The following is a 24638-nucleotide window of genomic DNA, read 5'->3' as shown; positions in this document are numbered from 1 at the left end:
ATGATGTTTATTTTGTAATCCTATTCAGGTGAGGAATTATTTTTTGCTTCATCATTGTTCAAGTACAATGCCAAGATAATCCAATGTATTTGCTTGTACATGTTGTTCATGTTGTTTTCGTCGTAATACAAAGGAGGCACGGGCTAGTGGGTTCATTCGTGTGTCCTCGATCGACAAGGTAGAAACAAAACTAGCACGAAGCAACAGATTGGTGCATCGATTGAGATTTCCTTTTGCCATACACAGAGCTACAGTGGTAGGATGATCATGGTGCCGCCAGACAGATCAGTCTCCGGATCAAAATGTCAATGATAAATGTACCCTTCACACGCTGCATGCAGTGCCATCGTATTTGATCCGCGCATCCGCCAGCACCATCTTCCTTCAGTGCACCGCGGCGTCTCACCGCAAGCAAGTCCGCACGCAACAGCACCATCACGTTGGGAACCTTTTTTTTTTTCCTGTTTGGTGAAGAGGATCGTGCTGGACTTGTGATGCCGTGGCCCGGTTACCGGCCCGTAGACTCTATGTGGGCAGCTGCTTTAGCTGGGCCGAAAGTTCAACGTGGCCCAGTAAGTTCACAGAAATTGCAGGCCCTCAAGCCTCAGCCTTTCGTTGTGGTTTTCTTTATTGAGAACCTCCAACCAACGTGGGCTCCCATGGGCCTCGGCACCGTGAAGGTCAACCTCGCCGCCGAGAGCCGGGAGGGGGGTACGCCTCGCCCGACGCTTTCGCCGCCGCCATCCGCCTCGCCTTCTCCAACGGTCGCCAGCGCCCTCCTCACGTCCTTCGAGAAGATGCACAAAGAGGCGGTCGCTTGGTACGAGGAGGAAGAGATGCACATGCGCACAGCTGGTTGCTTATTTACTCCAACCCGGCAAAGTACATTGCAGCAACTAGCAAGCAGGTTGTTTTAGCTATTTTTTACGCCGAATTTGTAGATTTGTTTAATGAAGATGCCGATTGTAACAGCTGATGATTATAACGGTGATAAGAAATATATGGCAGTTAGTGATTTACCATCATAATATCAAATATGAAATCTTCAATGATCTTGTAGCCAATTTGGTATATTTATTGTTTGATAGATGATCCCAATTTTACAAAGACTTTGGCAAATCATCATTAGGTAGGTACCTATTTCGTATCCTTGAAATTAAGCATTTTGTCATTTAATTATATGAACTACTCCGTATGAGTGTGTGGGTTTAGTAGATGATGTATAGGCGTTTAAATAGTTTTCCTAGGCGTACAAATTGGACAGCTCCGCCACTGTTGGAGGGTGCTGTGCTGCATCGCGGTGGGCTTCGCCATCCTAGTGGTAGCGGAGAACCAGCAGGTGACGCCACGTCGACGCGGTGGCGTCCTTTCCCCATAGTACATTGCCATCGTACACGCCACCGGTGATGAACACTCTAGAGTAAACTTGGATATTTAAAAAGAGTAGTAAAGATAAAATATTTTGTAATGAAACATTTATAAATATGAGATAAAACCATTACGTATACATGAATAGTAGAATCATCTTATTAATAAAAATAGACTAATATGTTTGTGATAGTGCTTTGTAGACCTTATTGCTATGGGCATAAGTGAATCATGCTGACCTATTTGGTAGAGCCATGTAATGATGTTTTCTAAATATTGAGGTAACATAATAACAAACAAAAGATATAAACTTAAATAATATTAAATTTTCATAGTTATCATCTTGTAGACATACCCTTTAAACTTAAACGATACAAATAATAGAAAATGTACTAAACATAATATTGGTTGGAGGTAAAACAATATGAAAAATCAAAATCTCCAAACAGTGGAAGAGAATTAGATGATCTTTCCTAGTGTCACTTATGTGTAGTAGATGATATATGTCGTGGCTCTAGAAGGAGGGCCACAGCCGGGTGGCGTAGTGCACCCGCCTAATCCCAGAGGGTGGTTACTCGGGGAAGTGCAAGCGATTTCTCAGATCTACCCAAGAAGCAGGAACACAAGAACACTCGAGGATTTAGAGTGGTTCGGGCCGCCAGAGCGTAATACCCTACATCCACTGAGAGTTGTATTGCTCTTGAGTCTGGGGATGAGTCTATCCTCTGCCTCTAAGTCCTTTTTTCAGACTTAATCCCTTTTCTAACGGGCGACTCCCTTTTATAGCACAAGGGAGACACGTACACAGGTGTTGGACCCCGACAGGTGGGCCCAACGAGGATGTATAGTATACCACGAAAAAGACATTAATGATGTTACAGTGGTTGAGAATCTCTCCCCGGATGCGCTTCATCGCACTGTAGACTCTCTGACCAAGGGAGGTCTTCACCTATCCCATCGGCGAGGCGCCCGTTGAGGCAGCGTAGGTTGCGGCGTGGACTGTTGAGTCTACCGCGTAGGCGTTATGATGGGCAAAGCCGAGCTGTCATGTCTAACTGGCGTAGCAACTGACGCGCATGGCGTGGGCGGCGCCAACGGCTGCACTGTGCGCCTTGGTAACTCGTGATCAATAGTACAACCTGGCAAATGTCGCCTCGGGCTCTGTTGTGGCAGAGCGCACTTACGCCTACCGCATTGAATGCGGTAGGTAGTCGAGTCTTCCCGAGGAAGCTTCATGGTCCCGCGCGTGCCTGCGCCTGCGGACACGTGGCAGGTCCGGACCCCCCAGGCGGGGTGTCCGATCCCTCCCCGCTGTGGGGTCCGGATAGTATATGGTGGTCCGGGACCTCGTGGGAGGTCCGGGGCCCCCGGCTGTTTTGTCTCAGCGCTCCCTTTTCCGGGACACGCGACGTCACCGGACCCTTCCCTAGCAAGGAATGAGTCTGGGGCTGCTGACCGGGGGAAGAAGGACTTTGGACCGCGGGGGTCCGGCTGCTCAAGCCGTCAGCGCGATTCACGGATAACTACGAGGCTCTTGCCTAGACACAGCAACACCTCTGGGACACGTGGTGACACCGGACCCGTCCCTGAGCGGGAAGCGGGTCCGGGACCGTTGGTCCGGTGAGGTGGAGTCGGACCCCAGGGGTCTGGCTGCTCAAATCCTTAGGGCGTAATTACGGATAACTACGCGAGTCTTGACGCAGCAAGAGGGAGTACCCTAGTCTAGAGGTACCGACAATATACATAAGTAAAATAATAATAATTCATAAAATCAAAGGAAAAATCAAATGACGTAAACATTTAGAATGTTTCTTTGTTACTCCGTAGCACATTCTGCCGTAGGCATGAGTCTAACTTGTGCATGATTATATAGTACAGCAACCATCGTTGCACACTAGGCATCACGATCTTCATTATTGTTACATGCTATAGCCTCTCCCTTATACAATGACAGTTAGGGTAGGATGCATGAAAAAGTTAAACCACGATGGAACTCTTCTAGTACTAATTTCTTCATCATCAGATGAAAAACCATGAGATGATAAGATGGAGTGTCCTTCATGCATATAACCATGAGTCTCTCCACCAATGCATGTAAATGAGAAATCTTTTCTCGCATCCCTAGCACATTACTCAGCGATTCTTGGTATTTTGCAGCCAACAAATATTTTCCTCATTATAAATGCGTATTCGTAACTCATGCTAAGATGTATAGTACCCAACGCGTGCACCAAGCATCGTTGTTTCTCCACCATCTCTCTAATGCACCAAGGCATCTATACCTAAATAAAAGGTGGGAGAGTAATGATCGATAACTCCATTGATGTAGCATAAGTCTAAGCACCGCTTTTCCTACTTGATACTTTCTATAGACAAACCCACATATATGCACATGAGAATAGTAGCGTTTGTTATCATTTTCTGGTGGCAAATTCTTGTCAACCCATGAGCTGGAGCTCCACTCTTAATGCAACAGTGCTTTCCCTATTTTATGTCTGCAAAGCTTGAAATAAATCATCTCAATGCAAATCAGGCTCAAGTACATACTTTCATCCCATCTCATAATATTATCCCTTATCACCCTAGGCTTGTGTGCCCTCTTTTTTTACCCGCCCAAGTATTACGATTTGGGTCTCCACAGCTCGCACTGATTGAATCCACTGCACCAATCACAGCTATCCTATCGAGCTCGGGTTGCGACCTCAACCATTTGATGCAGAGGTTAGCCAGATGCCTACAGGGGAAATAATTTTTTTTGTGTTTTTCATTAACTTCTCTATCGTTTTATGCCATGATTATGTAATAAGCAAAAATATGAGCATTCAAATTGTAAGCACAACTGTTGTCTCTATATATGTACTCCCTCCATTCCAAATAATAATTCGTTTGACTTTTTTATCCCAAGTTTGACCACTCATCTTATTCAAAAACTTGTACAAAATATCACTTCGGCTTGCTTTATTAATAAAAGGTCTTCAAGAATGATTTAAATTTGACTATGTTTGCACAAGTTTTTTGGATAAGAGAGTGGTAAACTTGGTGTTTAAAAAGTCAAACACATTATAATTTGGGATGGAGGGAGTATATATTAGTAAGAGAGACCTTTTTAGATCAAGGTATTTTCTCTCGTTTTGGTCTCTTGGCCGCAAAAGCAAATGTGATTCCGTCAAGGATGTCTTCCACTATGCTCATCCTCAGTTTCTCATACGTACATTCAAGATTTCAAGAACCAAGCCTCCTCTCCTCGCTTCTGGTTGCTGCCGCGATTTCTTGCTCCTCACCTCGATAGCTTCTGCGACGTCCCAACAATTGGCACCTAGAGCATGTAAACGAATGATGGCCGTTAATGATTTTCTGTGCTATCTACGCCTGTTACATGAAAATGATTCTAAATTTGGTTATGGATTGTCATTGGCATGTATAATGTGGCTATATGTTGGGACATTTGAGGGGTTATGTGGAGATCAAAGGTATTGGTACGTGCTACTGTATTATAATTCTTTTATCATGAATTTCATCATTTCCAAAAAAGACAGCTCGCTTGGATCGATGATATTTATTTTGTAACTCTGTCTTGGTCAGGAATTATTTTTGCCTCATCATTGTTTAAGTACAATGCCAAGGTCATCCAAGGCATTTGCTTGTACAATAGAGGGTTTTTTTTTTTAGAAATCTGCAATATTTTCTCAAGTACAATAGGATGTTGAGAGCTTAAGCATGGCATTGTAGTCAATTGCTTTGAAATCATTTCGCGCTGGATGCTGAACTTTTGGTAACCACATGTTGTAGCATGAGCAGCTATATTAGTGTGGTTAAAAGCCATAATTGACACAACCAAACTGACATAGCCTATGAAAACTGGGAAAGTGCACACATGATTTTCAATAGTATCAATTAACCAATGACCAATGTGGCAAAGAATTCGCTGAGCTATTAAGTTCGTTCCGCACTGTGGTGCTCGGTGCAATCGTGTGGTCCATTTCCTCTTTCACATGTGCCATTCTTAAGAAAAGATATGCAAAAGAAGAACTATCAAAATTTCACAGATGGTGCTGTTGTGATTCCACAAGTAGAATCCTTGTCGACGATGGTACAGGACTCATCCTTATGTTACAACGTTTGCTCGTTATTCAGCCTTAGGCATTAGGGCGGCACTTGCATGTGAATATACTTGTGGCAAAACCAAACATCTACATAACTGTGGAACTCGCCGTACCGAAAATAACTGAGCCTCCAACCTACTCCAATCAGGGTTCAGTGATGTGCTATTCTCTAGAACTCTAAATTTGCATTTGGTCAGTCAATAGAACCATTGTTTCCAAAAATATAAGCAGGCCGCTGCAGACAGTTGTAGCCCAATCTGTTCATCATGCCAATCTGCAGACAATATACTATATATATGCCAAAAGAAATTCAGAATGTACAAGTAGAGTTAATGAGGTGAAAATGTGTGATTCACGAGAAATTATGGAATCAGAGCGATTACCCGCAAAAAAAAAAGATAATCAGAGGGATTATTTTCGTTCTGTTTGTACGCTAGTTCTGGAATATATGGAGAACAGAACCTGCCGATAGCAGGTAGATGGTGTATTTTTACCAAATTATGGCTAACTTACAGAAGCAAGATAATCTTAAAATTTTACACATGTCTTGGTTACTTATTGTTTCATCAATTCTCCTACAAAGCAAGAAAAAAAAATGAGTGGCCTGCAAATCTGAAGTAGGAACGAGCACCCAAGTATAGTTTGGGTCTGAAAGTAGTAAGCATTAACTAAACTAACGTTCCTAGTAAAGGGATGCATTTACCTAATCCAAGCCATCTATCTCACTGGTAGTAAACACCACTTGATCCAGGGACATGAGGCTGAGGGTTAACACACAAAATATACAAGAGCACAACAAACCGAGTAATAATTCCCAACTACAAACTGTCAGTGATACCTTCATGATTGTGTATTAACAAAAGCTAAGAACTAGTTCGTTTTGTTTGGATAGATAAGGAAAACAACAAAGAAATAACATAATTAGTTAATATCCATCCAAAATCCCAAAAGAACTGGTAACATGCAAGACTAGCATACCAATGTTATGAGAAGTAAGCACAATAGCAAAGATGATAATGACTTAACTCAGGAGCATACTCTCCCAGCAGTTAGCGTAAGTAGGGATAAGCGTAAGCAACCTTTCAGTCAATGACTTGTGTTCAAATAGTGGGAATTATGAGGAGCAACCCGCGAATTCTTCTCTGATAGTTTCCGGAATAAGAGCATCAGTTCGTACATCAACACTCAACGGCCGCTGTAGCCCCATTTAGAGCAAGAGTTTTTACTCTTCGCAGCAGCGCACAAGCCAAACTCAATTAACAGGTGTTTTTCAACACGAAACTTTTCGTCAGTTTCAGAAACCCGTGTCAATAGAATGAAGCTCAAGTTAGTGATCACTTCCACACTGGTCATCCTACAAATTAAAAATAACAAACCAGGATCTCTTATGAAAATGCTAACGACTTGACCAGGGATTGCTTTCTGGAGGGCAAAACCAGCAGTACCATATTGTTTAGCAAATCCTTCTAACTAAAACAAACTGTTTCAATATCAAATATTCATTCACAAGTAATTTAATCAAAACTGCAACACCGAAGGCTACCAGTTGTTGGAGTTGAACTGTCACTGGAAACTATCTTTATTAGGGAAAGCACGACCTGCTTGTAGAAGTGCAAATCATTTGTAAATGAATATGGCAACAGAGAACAATTGATGGTCTTAAACTTTGAGGAAAACAAAAACATGCACGCTGCATGCCTTGGCAATTGGCACCTGACTAATAACATCTTTTATGAATGAGACCATTATAGAGCGTCACAGTGATCTGAATCATCGTTATCATTGAAAGGATCCAGATTAAAATGAAGAGAATCTGGATGGTGATCATAAACATTTACAAAAAAAGGTAACATATCTAAGTCACTTTGGAATAAGAAAACCCACTTATTGTATGCCACCAAGGATAAAACGATGATTCAGCTGCATACAGGAGCTCCAAACTCCTTTTGGACACCTTGTTTAGGCATGTGATTCCCATGAGCAGCTAGCTTCTCTGGCTCTCTGCAGCTAATTCTCAGCATGCATAGAGTTAAACTGTTCCTACAACTCATCGAGTATGGTCAACTTACATTCACTTTCCTTTTTTAACACCTCAGTGCGACCAGCCAACTTTTCATTCTCAGTTCCAGGCACAGCCAGCTTGGCAGCTTCTCCTTCAAGTTCATGATTGACTTCTTTATGTTTTATCTTCTCAAGAAACTTCACCCATTTGCCTCAGATTCTAGCTTTCTGGTTTCTGCATTCCACAGTCCAGCTGTAGATGGGACCTCCTAGCCTCTTGAATGCTCTTGTTTCAAATGCTTTATTGTTTGCTTGTGAACAGCCAAACTCTCCAGCATCAGACTATAAATCTTAGACTTAAGTGAACCAGTTTCTCATCCATGACTTCCAGCCCAGAATCTTTTGTTTCCTAATATATTCAAGAGTTTCAAGCATTTGAGGTTCAATTTTTGCATCCCTTGAGCTCCGAATTGGAGTCCTAAATCTCTACTGTACACCTCAGTCAAATGCTCTACTACCATTCTTTCCTGCTCAGCTAGTTAGCTTCATGGTTACCTTTCAATTTACCTTGACTAGACCTCCAATTCAAAGCGAACCTCAAAATAACCAGATTCATATCCATAAACAATACAAGCAAAGAATGGTGCGCCATTGGTGCTAGCCAGATCAATCAACATCCTGATACAGTTGCTCCTGTTGCCATCCAATGTATCTATGTCAACATCGACAAGCAAACCTACTGGTGACGCAGTCTGAAATAACATCTCCCAGGTTCTAGTGATGCCAGGCACTCCAAAGACCCTGAACCACGCTCTAGCCAGAGAATCTCCCACATGATGTGGTATATTGCCTCTAGTTTCCTCGGAAGGGGCAATATAGTAGAATGGCTTTTCTGTTGACATCCCAAACATTCCGGGAGGTTGACAACTCCATTTGGCATCACAACAGAGTAACATGTGGTTTCCATTACACGCAAAGCATCTCTCTTGAAGCTCGTCATGCGCTGCACTATCTCCTTGCAGCTGAGCACCTCCCACAGCCGACATCTGATCACCTTCTCCTGTGGGGACCTGATGAACACCCACTGCCGGCATCTCATCGCCTTCCCCTGTGGGGGTCTGATCACCTCCCCCGACCGCCGCCGGCATCTGATCACCTTCCCCTATGGGCATCAGATCACCTCCTCCTGTGGCTTCGTTGCTGAGGGAGTTGAGAGAGGCCGACAAGGAGTTGCCATCGGGAGGAGTAGAAGGATGCGGAGCCGTGGACAAGGAGGCGGTGGATGGGTCTACCTCGGCGGTGGAGAGGGGGCCGATCCTGGCTCTCTTGCTTGTCACGGACGCCAATGTATACCAGCCACACCAGAAGCAAGTGATGAGCGGCAAGCCGTAGAATGATTGGATGCTGGGCGACGGCGGTGGCTGCGGGCAAGTATACACCCGTGCCTTCCTGCTGCCCATGGGGCAAATCAGGACCCTCCATCAAACCCGAGAGTATGTATTATAGCCGGCGGTGAACGGACTCGGAGCTGATGTGGACGAGGAGAGAGACAGAGGCGAGCGTCTCGCTCCGCGCCCGCTCAAGCCGGCGGAGAGGCCCTCCGGCCGCTGCCATTGGCTGAGTTGGTGGGCCCGCCACCATCACCGCCTCCCTCCCAGCCGGCGGTCGGTGCCGCTATAAACCTTGCTCTGACTAGTATACACCAACGGTCCAAACCGTGCAAAAAGCCCCTCCCCATCCCTCGCCGCCTCGAAGGCACAGTTTCGTCGTAATTTTCAAAAAAAAAAAGTTTCGTCGCGTATGAGTATGACGCTTCATGGTTGCCACTTGCCACCCTGACCCACACGTTAGCGGCATAAAGAGGGCCCAACGTGTCAGTGAGAGAACGGTGCTTGTGATAGAATCTGAAATGTCCGTAACCGTAGCTCAGTTAGGAGTACTTTTTTTAAAAAAACAATGGCCGTCACGCACCTCATTTGCAACTTGCAAGCCCCGGCCATTTTCTCTTTTCTGAGTCGCTGAGCCATTTTCTTTCTCGAGTAGTTGGCGTATCAGATCGTACATAGCACACCGGCATCCATTGGAAGAAGCACCATAGTGTTGTGTTGTACTACGAGCCTGAAATTTCCAATTTTTGTATGGCACACCGCCTAGCCACGAACGGCGAAGCCGGAGGTGCAGTAGCACGAGCATCTCTAATAGATTGCTCGTCACTCTTTCTAATACCAACAAATTAATATCTTGATGATTGCAGGTGCTCTAGAAGATTACCGATCCGATCCCTATTACTTAAAATTAAATTTTAGTAATCACCAAAGCACATCTCCCTCTCACCTAGGTGAAAGGGATTTATCTTTCTACTCTATTCTTGGTGATTGAATTTTAGTACCAACCATTACAATAGTTATTGGTAGTGGAGAGAGTATGTTTTGAGTCTCCACGTGAAACCACTTAAAATCCTATGCGGACACTTTAAAAAAATAGAGAAATTCTAAAAATCTCACAAAAATTAGAAACATCCGGTCATCAATCTGACAACTCTAATCATAATAGTCATTGGATATGTTATCTTTTCTAATAAATTACCCACCTATGTTATTATGAAAATGGACTAAAGTAATTCCAAAAATATGTATCTAAATTACAAACCTCTACCATTATATATAAATTATAAAGTAACCTCATAATCTTCGTGTATATTACCCACCTACACCATTAGAAAAATAACACAAATAACCCCTAAAGTTGCATATAAATTATCCAATTATATTATAATTAGAAGTTAAAGTAACCTCTAAGTCTGAATCTAAAATATATAATTCTAAAAACTATTAAAGTGCACCAATATAAAATTTTAAATGACTATTTTTATTATTATTAATATATTATTTCTATTATTGTTTATCTAAATATACTACCCACTATATGTGTCACCATGTGATATGTGTCACCATGTATTCATGTATGATGAAAGATATAAAAATAACAAATTCACAAACAAATGGTTCGATTAAATATATAGCAAATATATATGGAGGTGCGATGCAAAATAAAATCTATTGCAACTAGATAACGACAAATATGTATTTTAAAGTATGTGTTAGAATATTTAATAGATGAAAGTGAGCGTGAGATATATAGATAATTATAATTATTAGCTATAAGTTTTATTTTTATATTAATTTTAAGCGGGAGCACCAATTGATAGGCTAGTTGCTTACAAAGGGATATGCGCAAATTGTTTTCGCTTATCCAAGGAACAACATTGCTTAAAAAGGTGATGTACAATTTGGAACCAAGAGCTGTTGCTGTTATCCTCTCGAAGGATTCCTTGTGTTCCTTCAGGCAACTATTGGCCCATATACTTCGTTGCTCATACGGCTCCGATAAGTTGTGTGGGCCTGTAAGCACAAAGCTTCATGGAAAGGGCGTCCACCTTAAGTTCACAATAACTTGAGCCTAGCTGAGCATACTACTAAATTCATGTGGTCATGCAGCACAGTTATCACACCACTACTTACAGAAAGGCTCCATAGGTGGAGCAATATAACCTGAGGATACAAGCACAATCTGAGGACAACACATTTGCCTTTGTCAGACCCAAAAATAAGACAAAATGCTCTCATAACTGTTAAGGTAGCATATCACACACACATGCTCAAATTTTCACAGACTAGCTGTCTAGTTGTATGCCCAGTAGTCCAGGGTGATCCCCACCAGACCCACGCTGATTTCGGGCAGAGCAAGATATGAGTTGGCTCCATCCCATCATCATATTCGTCTCGTTGGTTAATCACACGAGAGAGGTTGAGAGCTGGAGAGTGCTTTTTCATACTCGCAGAGCATTTTTTATGGATAAAGATCCCTTCAGTATTATCGAATATGCAAGAGAATTGCGCATCTTTATATTAAGATAGGAAAAGAGTTTTTGCAACATGCTAGATCCCTTCAGTATGTAATCAAGAAAATAAAAATAATAAGGCCTTCAGCTCTCAGTTTGCATGATGAGATGAATAACTGTGAACAAAATAATTAGCATCCAGCAATGTGAACCCGTGAGGACAAGGTTCATAAGCGAAATAAAACCATTGTAGAATCTGGCACGAGAAATTCAGTTTTTTTATGCTTTGGGGTAGAAAGAACCACACCTCTGGCCACTTGTTTGGCAAACATGAGCCCTGCAACAAGTGATCCCGAAGAGGCGGGGACGGCGAACGCTTTCCTGAACAACATGCAGTTCCATGAGACTGATCCGGAAGACAGTCAATCGTAGTAGTAGAACGTACAGCAGCTTGAATGCCTGCAAAGTGTCGGCTTATTTTTACGAGACACCGAGGGATGTAAAAACTGAAGATAACATGATTAACGGTAGAGGTATACCTTAGAAGGCAACAAAGTGAAACCCGCCGCGCCGGTATACAAGTCTGCTTAACCACCACCCAGAAATCAGTTCACATATTTCCCACCAATTTTGACCTTGACCCTTGGCTTGCTTATTGTTGTTGCCAGCATTCTGCATTCCTCAGTTAGCTCCCCACTATTGCCGTTGATTATCAGTTCTTCCAGTGAAGGTGGGAGGCCCCTTTGTGGCAGCCTTGAGATACGACAGCAATAAATGATCTCCAACCTCCTGAGGGAGGGAAGGCTATGCAGACCCACAGGAAGATCTGTAAGGTTGCGGCAATACCCAAATCGGAGATCCTGCAGGGATGTGAGGAGCTGAAGCGCACTCTATTGCTCATCTGTCATTCTCCTCACTTTCCCCTGACGATCGCAAAACTCTAGGCGTCGAAGGGAGGTGAGGCACTTGCAGAATGACGTGGCGAGGAAAGAGTAATCATCGGTGCCAAGCCTTTCCAGTCCAGCGCACAGCTCGTAGACCTGACTTGACAGGCGCTCCAGACAATGAGATAAGCCAGGGCAGCGGAATACGTCCAAATACCTGAGACCTCTGAGGGCTCCGAAGTCCTCTAGTGTGTCGATCGATTCACAATCGTCAACCAGCAATTCTTCCAGTGCTGTGCTGAAACGCCGCAGCAGCAGCGATTTTAGCCTTGGGTTGCGCCGCAGTTCTAATTTTCGGAGGCAGGTGAAATTCCCCTCTAGCACGGCAAGGGATGCACAATCTTCAATCGTCAAGGCTTCCAGCGCTGTACAGGTACATAGCTGTAGTGATTCCAACCCTGAGTTGTCGCGCAGTACTAATTCCTTGAGGCACGTGAAATTACCCTCCAGTGCGGCGAGTGATTCACAACCATCAACCACCAACTCCTCCAGTGCCGTGCACGAATGCAGCTGGAGCAATTTCAAACTTGAGCTGTAGCCTATTTGTAACTTTTTAAGGCAGTTGTAATCTTCTAGGAAGCAGGGCTGCAGTGTTTCTGGGGAACCGCTGATCTCAAGTTCGACAAGTGAATGCGGGAGAAGCCATCTTCCGTTTCGCTGGTCGTTGTTTTCAAATTTGTGCACCAAAGACTGGATCAGCTTGGGGCATCCCAAAACTGTTACCTTCTCAAGGGAGGTGAATACAGAGAAGCCATCCTTGTCCCGCTGAAATGTTAGCTCATTGCACCACTTAATAATTATTTTCTTGAGAGAGGGGATGAGATTTGACGGAATGCGCACGAGTCCATCTGGATTACTAGCTGATGAAGCTCGTGGCATTGAGGTGTGATTTAATGAACGGCTCCCTGTCTCTTCCATCAACAGTCCTAATATCTGGTTACAATACCACAAATCCAATTCCTCTAGGGCCCGTGCATGTCGCAGCATCACAGATAGCCACTTCCCAGTTATTCCACATCTAAAAATCTCGAGATGCTTGAGAGATGGGAGAGCATTGAAATTCGCGTCTGCCATGTCTTCACAAGAATGCTCTGGCAGAACATCTGAAGAGAAAAAAACTTTACTACAGCGCCTTATTTCCAAAGTCTTCAAGCTGACGAGTTGCCTGAAACCTCCGAGTGAAATCGATATTGTTCGGTAGCCTTCTAGTTGCAAGCTAGTTAAGGCCCAGAGATGATGGAATGACAAAAAATTGTCATCCAGTTGCGTTGGCTTATCAGGACTTCCGGAAAAAATATCCCAACCACAGTTATGATACCCCATAATTGTCAATTCTCCATTGGTTGATCCGTTCATCCCTGGAAGTGTTGAAACTCCTGTGATGGACAATCTACAAACACTACTTGAAGGTGGTAGAGTATGTGATATTGTTAAATTAGGACAGTCATGGACGGTAAGCTCGCTAAGACCGGACAACCATGACTTTTGCTCGATTATGAGTTTTGCACAGCTCTCAAAGAGAGGAAACACCTTCAATACACGGCATCTATCAATCAACAGTACTCTTAGGCTCAAGTTCAAGTCCCTCACTGAATTGCAGGAGCAACTCTCCAGCTCTGGCATCTCAATCAACACCAGCTCCTCCAATGAAGGAACTGATACTTGTCTTACTTTCCACATATTCCTTAACTTCAGCTTTGTAAGAAGTGGAAGCCTTTCTAGTGAGGGAAGTACTTGTAATTCTCTACAATCCTCTAAATGAAGTGTCTGCAAACATGTAACTGAGACAGTGCTAACAAGCCAATCTGGGGAGGTACCACTGAAATACCCAGAAATCTGAAGATGCTTTAGGTTGTGATGTGGTTCAAGACCCTCAAGCACCTCTTTGCTTAAACAAGGTTCAAAGTTCATGTCATTGTCATATTTGTCCTGTGGCAAATTATTCGCCCATGACAAGTGCAGCTTTTCTAAGTGAAGTTTTTCTCTCAGTTTTGCTCCATATGCTTCCTCTCTAGTTGTAACCTTTTCAAGTTGAGAAACACTAAGCTCAGCAAGCTCACTCATGGACTGAAGTTGTGCTATCTCAAAGCTAGCGCGACTGTCAACTTTAAAGTCAGGTAGTTCCTGAAGAGAGGTCATTTTACCAATGCTACTGATTGAAGAGTACACTGCCTTCGATGCAACAAGATGCCGTAGACTGATAAGGCTATTCATACCATTAGGTACAGTAGAACATATATCCAAGCCAATATCTAATACTTGAAGGTGGTAGAATTTGCTCAGAGCTTCAGGCAAAACATCATTGTCCTCTTTGCCACTAAGTTTAAGATATCGAACATGAGTAGAATTCACTAAATTGCACGCAGAATAGCCAAAGCCAGCATATGCTGCAGAAATTTGCAGCACCCGTAGATTCTGTGCCTTCTGGAATATGCCTTGCAAGGATTGGAGGAAGTAGTAGTCATAGTTCCCAATCAAGACCAGTGTCCTCAATTTTCTCATTGAATTAACTACTCTTCGCAATTTTCCTTCAAACTTCTCATTACGAAGTACGTTCCCATATTGATCTTCATGGTACGCAGAATAAGTTAGAATTGACAAGTGACGTATAGTTGGGAGTACTTCTCTGCATGCTAGATCATCTATAACTGCACATTCAGTTCCTGAAACCAGCCTTGCAAAGTCATGCATAAGAGGAGGCATAACATAGAATGTTTGATCACCTAGAGTGGGATCTTTAGTTTCAACTTGCTTAAAGAAGCCAGAGTTCCGCAAATCAGTGAGATAGTTCTGCCCTATCTCCTCCAATCTCTCAGTTGAATGGCTACATTTAACAAATCCCTGTGAGATCCAAATACAGACCAGCTCATTGCTAAGAAATTGATGATTATTGGGGAATATAGAACAATACAAGAAGCATTGTTGTAAATAGTAGGGCAGCTCATTGAGTACTATACTAACGCGCCAGGAATTGGCGCGCGCTCATACGTCGCGGCCCCACGTGGGGCCCGGGGTACTGTTCATCATTTAAAAAATAATAAAATGTACTGTTCATGTGGGGTCGGGGCACTGTTCATAATAAAAATAATAAAAAGGTACTATTCATGTGGCCCCATCGGGTACTGTTCATAATAAAAAAATATAATTCGAAATTAAAAATTAAAAAATGGCCCCATGTGTTTAAATGTTTAGTTTTTTATGAAAAAAAAATTATATACTACATTTACCTCTATTATATATTGGATTTTATTTTCACTTTGTGAACTCGCAAAATATAATTGAATCATACATTCATTTCTAACCCTATCATTTTTTCTACCAAAATTAATAATTAGTGTAAGCTAATCCATCAATTATATCTACTAACATACACAAAATAAATTCTTCTATGTACTATTTATACAGGGATGGGCCCTGTGTGTTATTTAGGTGTTACCCACATAATATTCAATTGGAATCCACCCACAAAATATATTTAATTATTTATTTACATGAAAACAATAACCATATTTCATACACTACGTCTACACGTGCTAGCCCCTACTACTTATTGGATTTTAATTCCACTTCATAAACTCGCAAAATATAATTATATGACAATCTATCAACTATACCTATCACACTTCATTCAATACATCAACAAGTTGCCAAAATATATCAGCACGATATTACTTTAACTATAATATACGATAATATATTTTTATTATTATTTTACATTAAATCTTTTGCTACAGGCGCGCAAAGCGCGCCAACCTGCCTAGTTGTAGCTAAGTTTCAAAGCATGCATGATGCCTCCATTGAGTTGCTGGGATTTCCACTTTTCCTTCTTTAGAATGTTTCTCCAATGGTCAGTTGTAAGATCGTCTCTTAATAGCATTCCTGCAGTCTGTGCTGCTAATGGGTTACCCTGTAAGTTCTTTGCTATCTGCTGACCAATAATGGTTAGACTTTGGTGCTCTTTGTAATTTTCATCACCAAATGCAAATGTTTTAAACAACAACCAGAAATATTCATTCTGCAAACTACCTAACTCAAATGGTAGGACTGTGCCTATCCTTTTTGCAATAGACAATTTTCTGGTAGTCACAATAATCACATTACCCTTCGCATTTTCCGATCTCAAAGGGGCCAACAGTTTATTCCATCGGGAATTGTCGATGTCATCCCAAACATCATCCAAAATAAGTAGAGTTCTCTTTGATGCCACATGAGTCACCAAGATCTCCTGAAGTTTAGCCAAGCTACTTATACCTACACACTTTTCTTTTTTTTTTTCGCGAACGTGCCTTGGCACGTATTTCATTAAGAAGAAAGCAGTTTACAAACATTTCTTGGAGCCGCCAAACAGGGCTTGACCGACCCAAGAGAACTAAGGATAAACGAAAGAGAAACACTGAAAAAGAACTACAAACCCAACACACAGCAACAAACGACACATACAACAAAAGAAGCAAGAAGAGGGAAGCCACAACCGGCTTAGCTACCCAACCGGCGACCCTAGAACTAAACCTGCACAAAGGATACACCATCACCGAGGAAGCCTTCCAAACGGTGGCAAAGCATCCACCTATCACGACCTGAGCGGCGAAGCATCCATAGAGCAAGCACCAGTAGCACGACGGCGGCCAAACATCCACCCAAGAAGTACGACCCTGGCGGCAAAGCATCCGCCTAAACAAACAACCTAGACGGCAAAGCATCCGTCCGAGAGCCACCACGATCCGCAAGACGGCAAAGCATCCGCCACGCAAAGCAACCAAGGCAACCTGAGTGATAGTGGTGGGTAACATGAAACGAAGGCAGGTTCAGCAGCCGCCGTCGTGACGCCGAGAACGACATCAGAGCAGGGGAGGGGGCCCCCTGCAGCCATCGGCAGAGCTTCCAAGACGATGCCTCCAGCGAGGGAACGACGCCACGCGCCGTCATCGTCCGGCCAAAAGGCCAAGGTTTTCACCCGGAAAGCACATCGGAGCGGAGGGAAGAGGGGTGAAAAATGACGCCTTCAACAAGGTCAACGGCGCCCGAAGGCGTCGCCGTCATTGGTCTGCAAGCAGACCTAGGCTTTCGCCTTCACCCAATCCCTCCCTGAAGCCGAAGGCCGAGGAGCGGCAAAGCGCTGAAGAGCCCACCGGAGGGCCGGCCGCAGACCCCAAGACATGGACGTCCAGGACGGCAGCCCGCCCCGGGACGAGCGGCGGAGGCGCAGAGCTGCCACAGGCGCAGCAAGGCACAACCCCAGGGCGAGCGACGGCGACGACGCAGCCACCAGAGGCGCAACCCGGGCCCAGGGCCGAGCGGCGGCGGCGGCCACCAGGCCACAGGCCGCCCAAGACCAGAGCCGAGCCCCGGGTTAGGAGGCGGCGCCGGCGGGCCAGGCAAGCCCCAGCGGCGGCGGCGAGGGCGGCCCGCCAGCGGGCCAGGCAGGCGCGAGCGGCGGCGCCCCGGACCGGCAGCCGGCCACGCGAGGGACGGCCGCCCCACAGGCACGACGGCGACCGAGGCCACGGGGTAGGCCCGGCGGCGACCGCCCAGGCGAGAGCAGATCCGCCCAGGGGCCAGCCAGATCCGGTGACCCCATCGCCGGATCTGGTCCCCGGCAACCGGCGCCGACCGGCGGCGGCGAGGGAGGAAGGGGTGGGCGACCCGGGCATGGAGTTCGAGAGAAGGGGCGGAGAGGAGAGGAGAGGGGAGGGGAAGCGGGCACGCCGGCTTCGGCGCAGCCGCGGGCCGCCGCCGCAGGCCGGTCGCCAGCGGCGGCGGCCACCAGAGGCGGCGAACGGCGGAGGGTTGGACGGCGGCGGCGGAATCGCCCCCGAGTCGCCAGGGAGGGCGACGCGGGAGGGGGGGGGGGCAGCGAGGAAGAAAGGTCTGTCGAGTACACACTTTTCTTGAGAAACAAAGTCTAGCATCTCCGTTGTAAGTCTCACTTCGTCAAAGTTGCTAGACACCCAAATCCATATTCTGTAATCAAACATGCTTTTCACAGTTGGTTCATTGTATATGATTTGAGCAAGTGCTGTCTTCCCAATACCTCCAATGCCTACAATAGGAAGAACAATCACACTGTCAGGCTTGTCTCCTCTCATATGCTCTATGATGGAGTTCTTCTCATCATCTCTCCCGTACATTTTGCATTGAATAAGACTTGATGTTCTTCGGCATGGATCGGCAGCTGTATTCTGACAGAGATTCCAACTTGGAACAGAGCCCAATCCGTGTAGCTTCTGAACCTCACTGATAGCCTTTTGTAATTGATGAGTTGCTTGTTGGATTCTGTTGCAAATGTCTGCCTTGTCCCAGAGGAGTGTGTTAGCTGCAGTTTTGTGTGCTAACACCTCATCACTTCTCATTCTTTTTCTTCTATCTGAATCATGAGGCGAAATGGTGGCACCATTTTGTGCACCAACGTCATCACTGCAGGGGGGAAAAGATCATGGACTGGTTACTACAAGTTTATAACTGTAATTCATTTTTTTAGATTTATAACTGCATTTCAAAACTGTATCTATCATAATTTAAATAAAATACACATCGTTTGTTTTTAAATTTTTTGCATATCCCAAGGTGCCGTTCCGGAACGTCGCAGGTTCATTATTTTTGTCCAAAAGTAATCATAATTCGATATTGCAAAACTGCACCAATCCAAGGATGTGGATTCTGCATGCAGATATCCTCAAGATAAGCAGTACCTTGAAGGTATTGGCGTTTGTTCAATCGCAGCACGTTTTCTCTTGCAATTCACACTCTTGAGATGATTGTGCAGAACTGATGTCCCTTTAGTAGTCTCGCATCTAACCACTGTGTGACAGTAAATACACTCCGCTTTCAGAGGCTTTCCTTCAGCGTCTTCTTCTGTTATGCTGAATTCCTCCCATGCCTTCGACCGTTTCTTGCGGTCGTTTCTATTCGGTACGCCAGAGTTATCCCTCGATCCATCAACTAGTTGTGCTCCACCATTTAAATCCATGCCTTGGGGCTGATTATCCAAAGCAATCGTACCTGCGCCAAACAAAATGAAACAGGATGCGAAAATTAATAGTGTCAGCTAAGAGCTTTCCTTTACTGTGCAGACCGCAGAGAACAGACACATCCACACACATACCTCCCTGGACCTGGTGCTGAAGCCTGAAGTAGTCGAGCTCGTCGACCATGTCATCGACGTCGTAGAGCAGCTCCTTGAGGCGACCGAGCGACCGGGCCAGCAGCCTGTTCTCTGCCGCCCTTCCCTTCACAGCAGCGATCACCGCCTCCACCCTCTCGATCTCGGACTTGAGCCTCTCGGTGTCGTCGGCGACCCCAACCTGGCGAATCCATGTCTCCATCTCGCCGGCAAAGAGGACCTCCAGGATGGTCTGCGCCAGCCAGAGCACGGCGGCCTCCACGAGAGGGTCTACCGCCTCCATCGTTTCGGCGGTGGAAACAGCGGCGGAGCAAAAGCGAAGCGAAGGTGAGGATCCGAGGGAGGAGCAATAATGCACTTTGGCTAGGGTCGCCCACCCAAGGAAGTGAGGGGGAGAGTGCAGTGCATGTGTGGCCCAGCTGCGACAAAAGTCGTGCGGAACAGTGGCAGTACAGTAGGATGGGAGTGCAGAGTGCTGGACAAACCATAGCCGCATGACAACCCAGAACTTTTCTTTTTCGTTAACAACATGTGCCGCTGTATATAGCATAATAACCTAAACCTCACACACAGACCAGGGTAACAATGGAAGCGCATCAAACCTTACGCTCACACAAGAACCTGAATTTGTATACAGCAACACGTACGTGAAATACGATAGGGTCTGCAAGACTGCAACTAGCTACTATTTCAAGATGACGAAGCCTCCAAGCCCAGCCACAAGGACAATGGGCAAAATGGAAATCCAAAGAATTGTCATCCCGACGGCGCGCCGCCGAGTCACATCGCCTGACACGTAGAAGCCGGCAGAACCCTCGACGAATCCAAAGAGTATGACGGCGATGAGGATGCCGTAGTACAGGTACAAGGGCGCCTTTCCATGACCGATGAAAATACCTGACGGTGACTTGAAGGCGGCGACCGCGAGCGCGGCTGCAGCTTGAACGATGCCGCTCGTGATCAGCGCCGCCGGCAGCTTCTCCACGGTGCGGCAGGCCTCCGAGATCAAGCCCACAATCTTGATTAGCACAGCCGTGAATTCCATCTCTGAGATCGCTACTGGTGTGTGTGGGTGTGCGTGTGTGGAAGAAGTGGTTGGATCTTGTCCTGAGCTTGGGCAGTGGTGGTGGTGGTGGTGGTGGTCGGGAGCTTGGTACTGCATCCGGAGATGAATACCATGCTTGAATATATAAGCCAACGCGGCGACGCAGCAAAAGATATGCCTGCTTGACCTTAACACGCCTTTTAAAATCTTTCAAAACGAAACTGAGAAACCGAACCGAACCGAAAAACCGAGCATCTGGGTTTGCCGCCCTGGTCCTTATCGTGAGAGCGACTGACCAACGTGACCATATGAGCATTGCTGTAGTGTTGTCATCTTCGGGGAGCCTGTGCCCTCACACTTCATTAAGCTGCTGTTCGTTCCTTTCTTCGCTAACCGGGCAATAATTTGCCAGTTGACGCGCAATTAAGGACTGAGTACTCGTGATTCAACATCACAGAAGTTCTGCTTTCCGCACAGTTTGGGGCATCTGCCGCCAAAGCAAAAAGCCTGATTATTGTGGAGTTCATACACACAGTAAACACAATTGAGCTCCCATATACAGTAAACCCTGTACCTGACAGTTAATTATTGTACTGTAGAAGGTTGTCCTAGTAGATTGTCCATCTTACTCAGAAAAGTTCACAGCAGTAGCTGCCCTATTTGTATTTTCCCTTGAACTTGATCTTCTGCCAGCTTCTTTACATTTCCTCCTCTGAGAGTTGAGATTGAGACCATTTACCTTTTCTTCTGTTGGGCACGTCAGTTCTGATCATGGGAATGCAATTATCTTACTATTACTAATTGGAGGCTTTTTTTGAAGTCTTCAAGTGATGCCACCTAGGATCCTAAGTGGACAGTCTAAAAAAATAGAGAAATACTATAAATTCTCACAAAAATCAGAAACATCTAGTCATCAATTCGGCAACTCTAATCATAATAGCCATTAGATCTGTTATCTTTTTCTAATAAATTACCCACATTTGCCATTATAAAAATAAACTAAAGTAACCCCTACACATGTATCTAAATTACCCACCTCTGCCATTATAAAAATAATATAAAGTAACCCCCTAATCTTCATGTAAATTACCCAATTATGTCATTATAAAATAATATATAATAACCCCCTAAATTTTCGTATATATTATCTAGTGATATCATTATAAAAAATTAAAATAAACCCCAAATTTGAATCAATATTATATTATTATAATAAAATCTTAAAGTTCATCAATACAAAATTCTAAATTACTATTTTTATCATCATTAGTATACTATTTATGTTATTATTTATATAAAAATACTAACCATAATATGTGTGTCACCATATATTCATGTATAAGAGAAGAGATAATAATACCAATTTTTATGTTGTTCACATAGCTCAAACAAAGTGTTCAATTAAATACATATGAAACATATATGGAGGTATGATGTAAAGTGAGAAAAAATTGTTAGTAACTAAACCTATCACATTTATTACAATTACATAATGATAAATATATATCTTTATAATACTGAATTATTATAATATTTAATTGGTTAAAAAGAGCGTGGGATAGATAATTATTAGATATCTCTAACTAGCCCGTGCGTGAGCACGGGTTGATAGACTAGTTTAAAAAAATTAAGGGTACTATGCTGGCACGTATAAAAACCGAAAAACCGAAGACTTAACCAAAACCCAAACAGTGTCTTCATCCTTTCCACGTCAAAGATCCCTGCGGTCAAAGGGAGGCCAGATACTTGCATCACTTGTGTAACACAGATGGCGACGTGATTAGGACATCTTTAATCCGAGACTTAAACCGCACAAAGGCACGGTTTTCCTCTCGTGGATATTCAGCGACAAATTAAATTTGTCGCTTCAGGGTTGCCATCATGATCCACACGTTAGTGGCACAAAGAGGACTCAACTTGTCAGTGAGAGAAGGGTGTTTGTGTGATAGAATCTGACATGTCCCTAGACCGTAGCTCAGTCGCTGGCAACCGTGGCCACGGATGTATGGACCAACTCGACTTTGTGACAATGGCCGGCATGCACCTCATTTGCAACTTGCAAGCCCCGGCCAGTTTCTCTTCTGAGTAGGTGAGCCATTTTGGCACTCTCAAGTAGTAGTAGCTCCATTACACCTGAAATAATTTGATGAGAAGCGACACCCGAATGTCTGTTGATTTGCCCCAATGGGAGGGAGGCGAGGATGTACTTCGGTTCCACCAGCAGACTCTTCCAAAGCTAGTGCATACCAACAGTCAACACAGCATTCTGACATTGATGAAATTAATACGTGCCTGATCAAAATGTGTCTGTGCAAAATAGACCAACCAGATAGCACATGCCCCAGAACTACACACAAACAACAGGGTTCAAGGTATGTAAACTTACGCTGCAGGAACAGAGTAGGCACAGGAGCTTGATGACAACAAGGCTGAAGGAATAAAGCTTGTTTGCACAGGCAAAGACACACAACCTCTGTTTTAACGAAGGTGGAAGGCCCTTTTCATTTTCAGGCAGTCTTGAGATACTTGGACATCGCCAGATGGTTAATTTTTTGAGGGAATGAAGACTGCAGAACAGCAGGACATCGACGAGATTCCAGAAATCGAAAATTTCAAGCTTCTGCAGAGACATGAGGAGCTCAAGTGCCCTTTCTTGCTCATCTGTAAAGCAGATCTCATAGCTCTCAACTAGTTTTAGGTAATGAAGAGAGGTAAGGTGCTCGCAGAAAGACGCGGCAATAAGGGCAGATAAGTCAGTGACAGAGAGTCTTCCCAGTGGAGATCAGTGGCGGAGCACCGTGGAGGCGAAATTGGGCCATGCCCCCCCTTGGCCCAGGAAAAACAATGAGGTGGATACCTCTGGCAGACTCCAGATGCGGTTTTTTTTATTTTTTTATTTTTTATTTCCGTTTTTTACAAAAATATATTTTTGATATGAAAATTTACAGAAATATACCCCGGCCGCCCACCGTGGGCGGCCGGCTGGGACCTAGTTTTTTTTATTTTTTTATTTTTTATTTCCGTTTTTTACAAAAATATATTTTCGATATGGAAATTTACAGAAATATACCCCGGCCGCCCCGTGGGCGGCCGGCCGGGACCTGGCCGCCCGGCTGCCGGGCGGCAGGGGCTAATCTGCAAAAAAAAAATTGCGGACAGATCCCTGGGAACCGGCCGCCCGGCAGCCGTGCCGGGCGGCCTCCTAGGTGTCACACCCTGAAATTTTTGGATTTCAGGATGTGATTGAAAATAAAAATAAAATAATAATTTTCTCATAATTTTAAAATTTTCGCAACATTTATGTTTCTTCGCAGGGAATTTAGTAAGAATAAATAAAAAATGGTTGTTTTTCTAAATCTAAATGAGGTTGTTTGTTTGCATTCATGCAGTTTTGCATTGTTTTATTGCTTGTGGTTTGATTTGAATTTGAGTTTGTGGGGTTTAAAATTCAAATCGAATTTGTTGAATCTTTTTGCAAAAAAAAAGAAAAAAAATCTTTTCGGCCCAAACCAGCGGTCCGGCCCGTTTCTTTTTTTTCTTTTTTTTTTCTCCGCAACCCGATCCGCGCAGGCCGAGTCCCGCCGTTTTTCTTTACGCGCAAGCCAAGGATCCCCTCTCCACCTCTATATAAACTCCCCAGCCCCCCTATCTCATGTGCCCCTTTTCTTTTGCATCTGCAGCCGCCGCCGGCCCTGGCCCCTCCTTTTTCTCCTCCCGGGCGCTGCCTCTGCTCCCTGCGCGCAGCTACCCCTTGCATGCGCCCTGTACTGCGCAGGTCTGCCTCCTGCCCCCAGGCGCCTAGGCAGCAGGGCACTGCCCCCTGCGCCGGCCCCCACCTGTCCTCTGCCTCTGCATGCAGCCCCCCCCTGCTGCCTCCAGCGCCATCTGCACCTGCCGTCCTGAGCTGTGCCTGCAGGAGCCTGCCGCCTCCCTGCTGTTCCTGTGCTGCTACGTGGCTGCCGCCGTTTCTTCCGGTTTCGATTCCCCATCACCACGATTCATCTCTACCTTGGGTAAGCGGTAAAACGGTTTCCCCTCGATCTCACCGTTTTAGATCCGTTTTCGTTCGTTCTTGTTGCGTTAGTTTTTTTAAACGTAAGCTATCGTTTAGAAGTGCTTTTATATCGTAGATCTTGTTTTAAAATAAATATAGAATTAATTTGATAAATAACTATTTGAAACTAGCCTTTCTAATTAAAAGTAAATTAGAGCTCTA

At 44.6% G+C, this 24638-nt stretch overlaps 2 protein-coding genes across 3 annotated transcripts; both read right to left on the bottom strand.

The window, feature by feature from the left end:
- Positions 1 to 11345: 11345 nt before the first annotated feature.
- On the bottom strand, positions 11346 to 20064 carry LOC120641823 (putative disease resistance protein RGA4). 2 transcript variants are annotated; one of them, XM_039918083.1, is made up of 6 exons: positions 19360 to 20064; positions 18947 to 19256; positions 18141 to 18671; positions 16022 to 16516; positions 11853 to 15204; positions 11346 to 11772 (listed from the first exon to the last, which is right to left on the bottom strand). In XM_039918083.1, exons 1-5 carry the CDS (start codon positions 19925 to 19927, stop codon positions 12204 to 12206), a joined length of 4905 nt encoding a protein of 1634 aa, XP_039774017.1. In that variant the 5' UTR covers positions 19928 to 20064; the 3' UTR covers positions 11346 to 11772; positions 11853 to 12203. The 2 variants fall into 2 exon arrangements, with proteins under 2 accessions (XP_039774017.1, XP_039774016.1); XM_039918082.1 differs by having other exon boundaries at positions 16022 to 16523; positions 18148 to 18671.
- On the bottom strand, positions 20027 to 20746 carry LOC120641824. The gene has a single exon (XM_039918084.1). The coding sequence runs from the start codon at positions 20537 to 20539 to the stop codon at positions 20063 to 20065; it is 477 nt and encodes a 158-aa protein (XP_039774018.1). The 5' UTR covers positions 20540 to 20746; the 3' UTR covers positions 20027 to 20062.
- Positions 20747 to 24638: the final 3892 nt, after the last annotated feature.

The sequence above is a fragment of the Panicum virgatum genome, chromosome 7K (genome assembly GCF_016808335.1).
Source record: "Panicum virgatum strain AP13 chromosome 7K, P.virgatum_v5, whole genome shotgun sequence".
Classification (NCBI taxonomy): Eukaryota; Viridiplantae; Streptophyta; class Magnoliopsida; order Poales; family Poaceae; genus Panicum; species Panicum virgatum.
Note: the sequence above shows the minus strand (reverse complement) of the source record. Positions and strands in the feature narration are given on the sequence as shown.

Bases quoted from the DNA above. Each gene is read 5' to 3' on its own strand.
- LOC120641823 (XM_039918083.1), bottom strand. From the start codon at position 19,927: ATGCTATATACAGCGGCACATGTTGTTAACGAAAAAGAAAAGTTCTGG. The intron at 18,672-18,946 runs GTACTGCTTATC...TCCCCCCTGCAG, and splicing joins CAAACGCCAATACCTTCAAG to TGATGACGTTGGTGCACAAA. The intron at 16,517-18,140 runs GTGTGTACTCGA...AAAAAAAGAAAA, and splicing joins GACTTTGTTTCTCAAGAAAA to GTGTGTAGGTATAAGTAGCT.
- LOC120641824 (XM_039918084.1), bottom strand. From the start codon at position 20,539: ATGCAGTACCAAGCTCCCGACCACCACCACCACCACCACCACTGCCCA.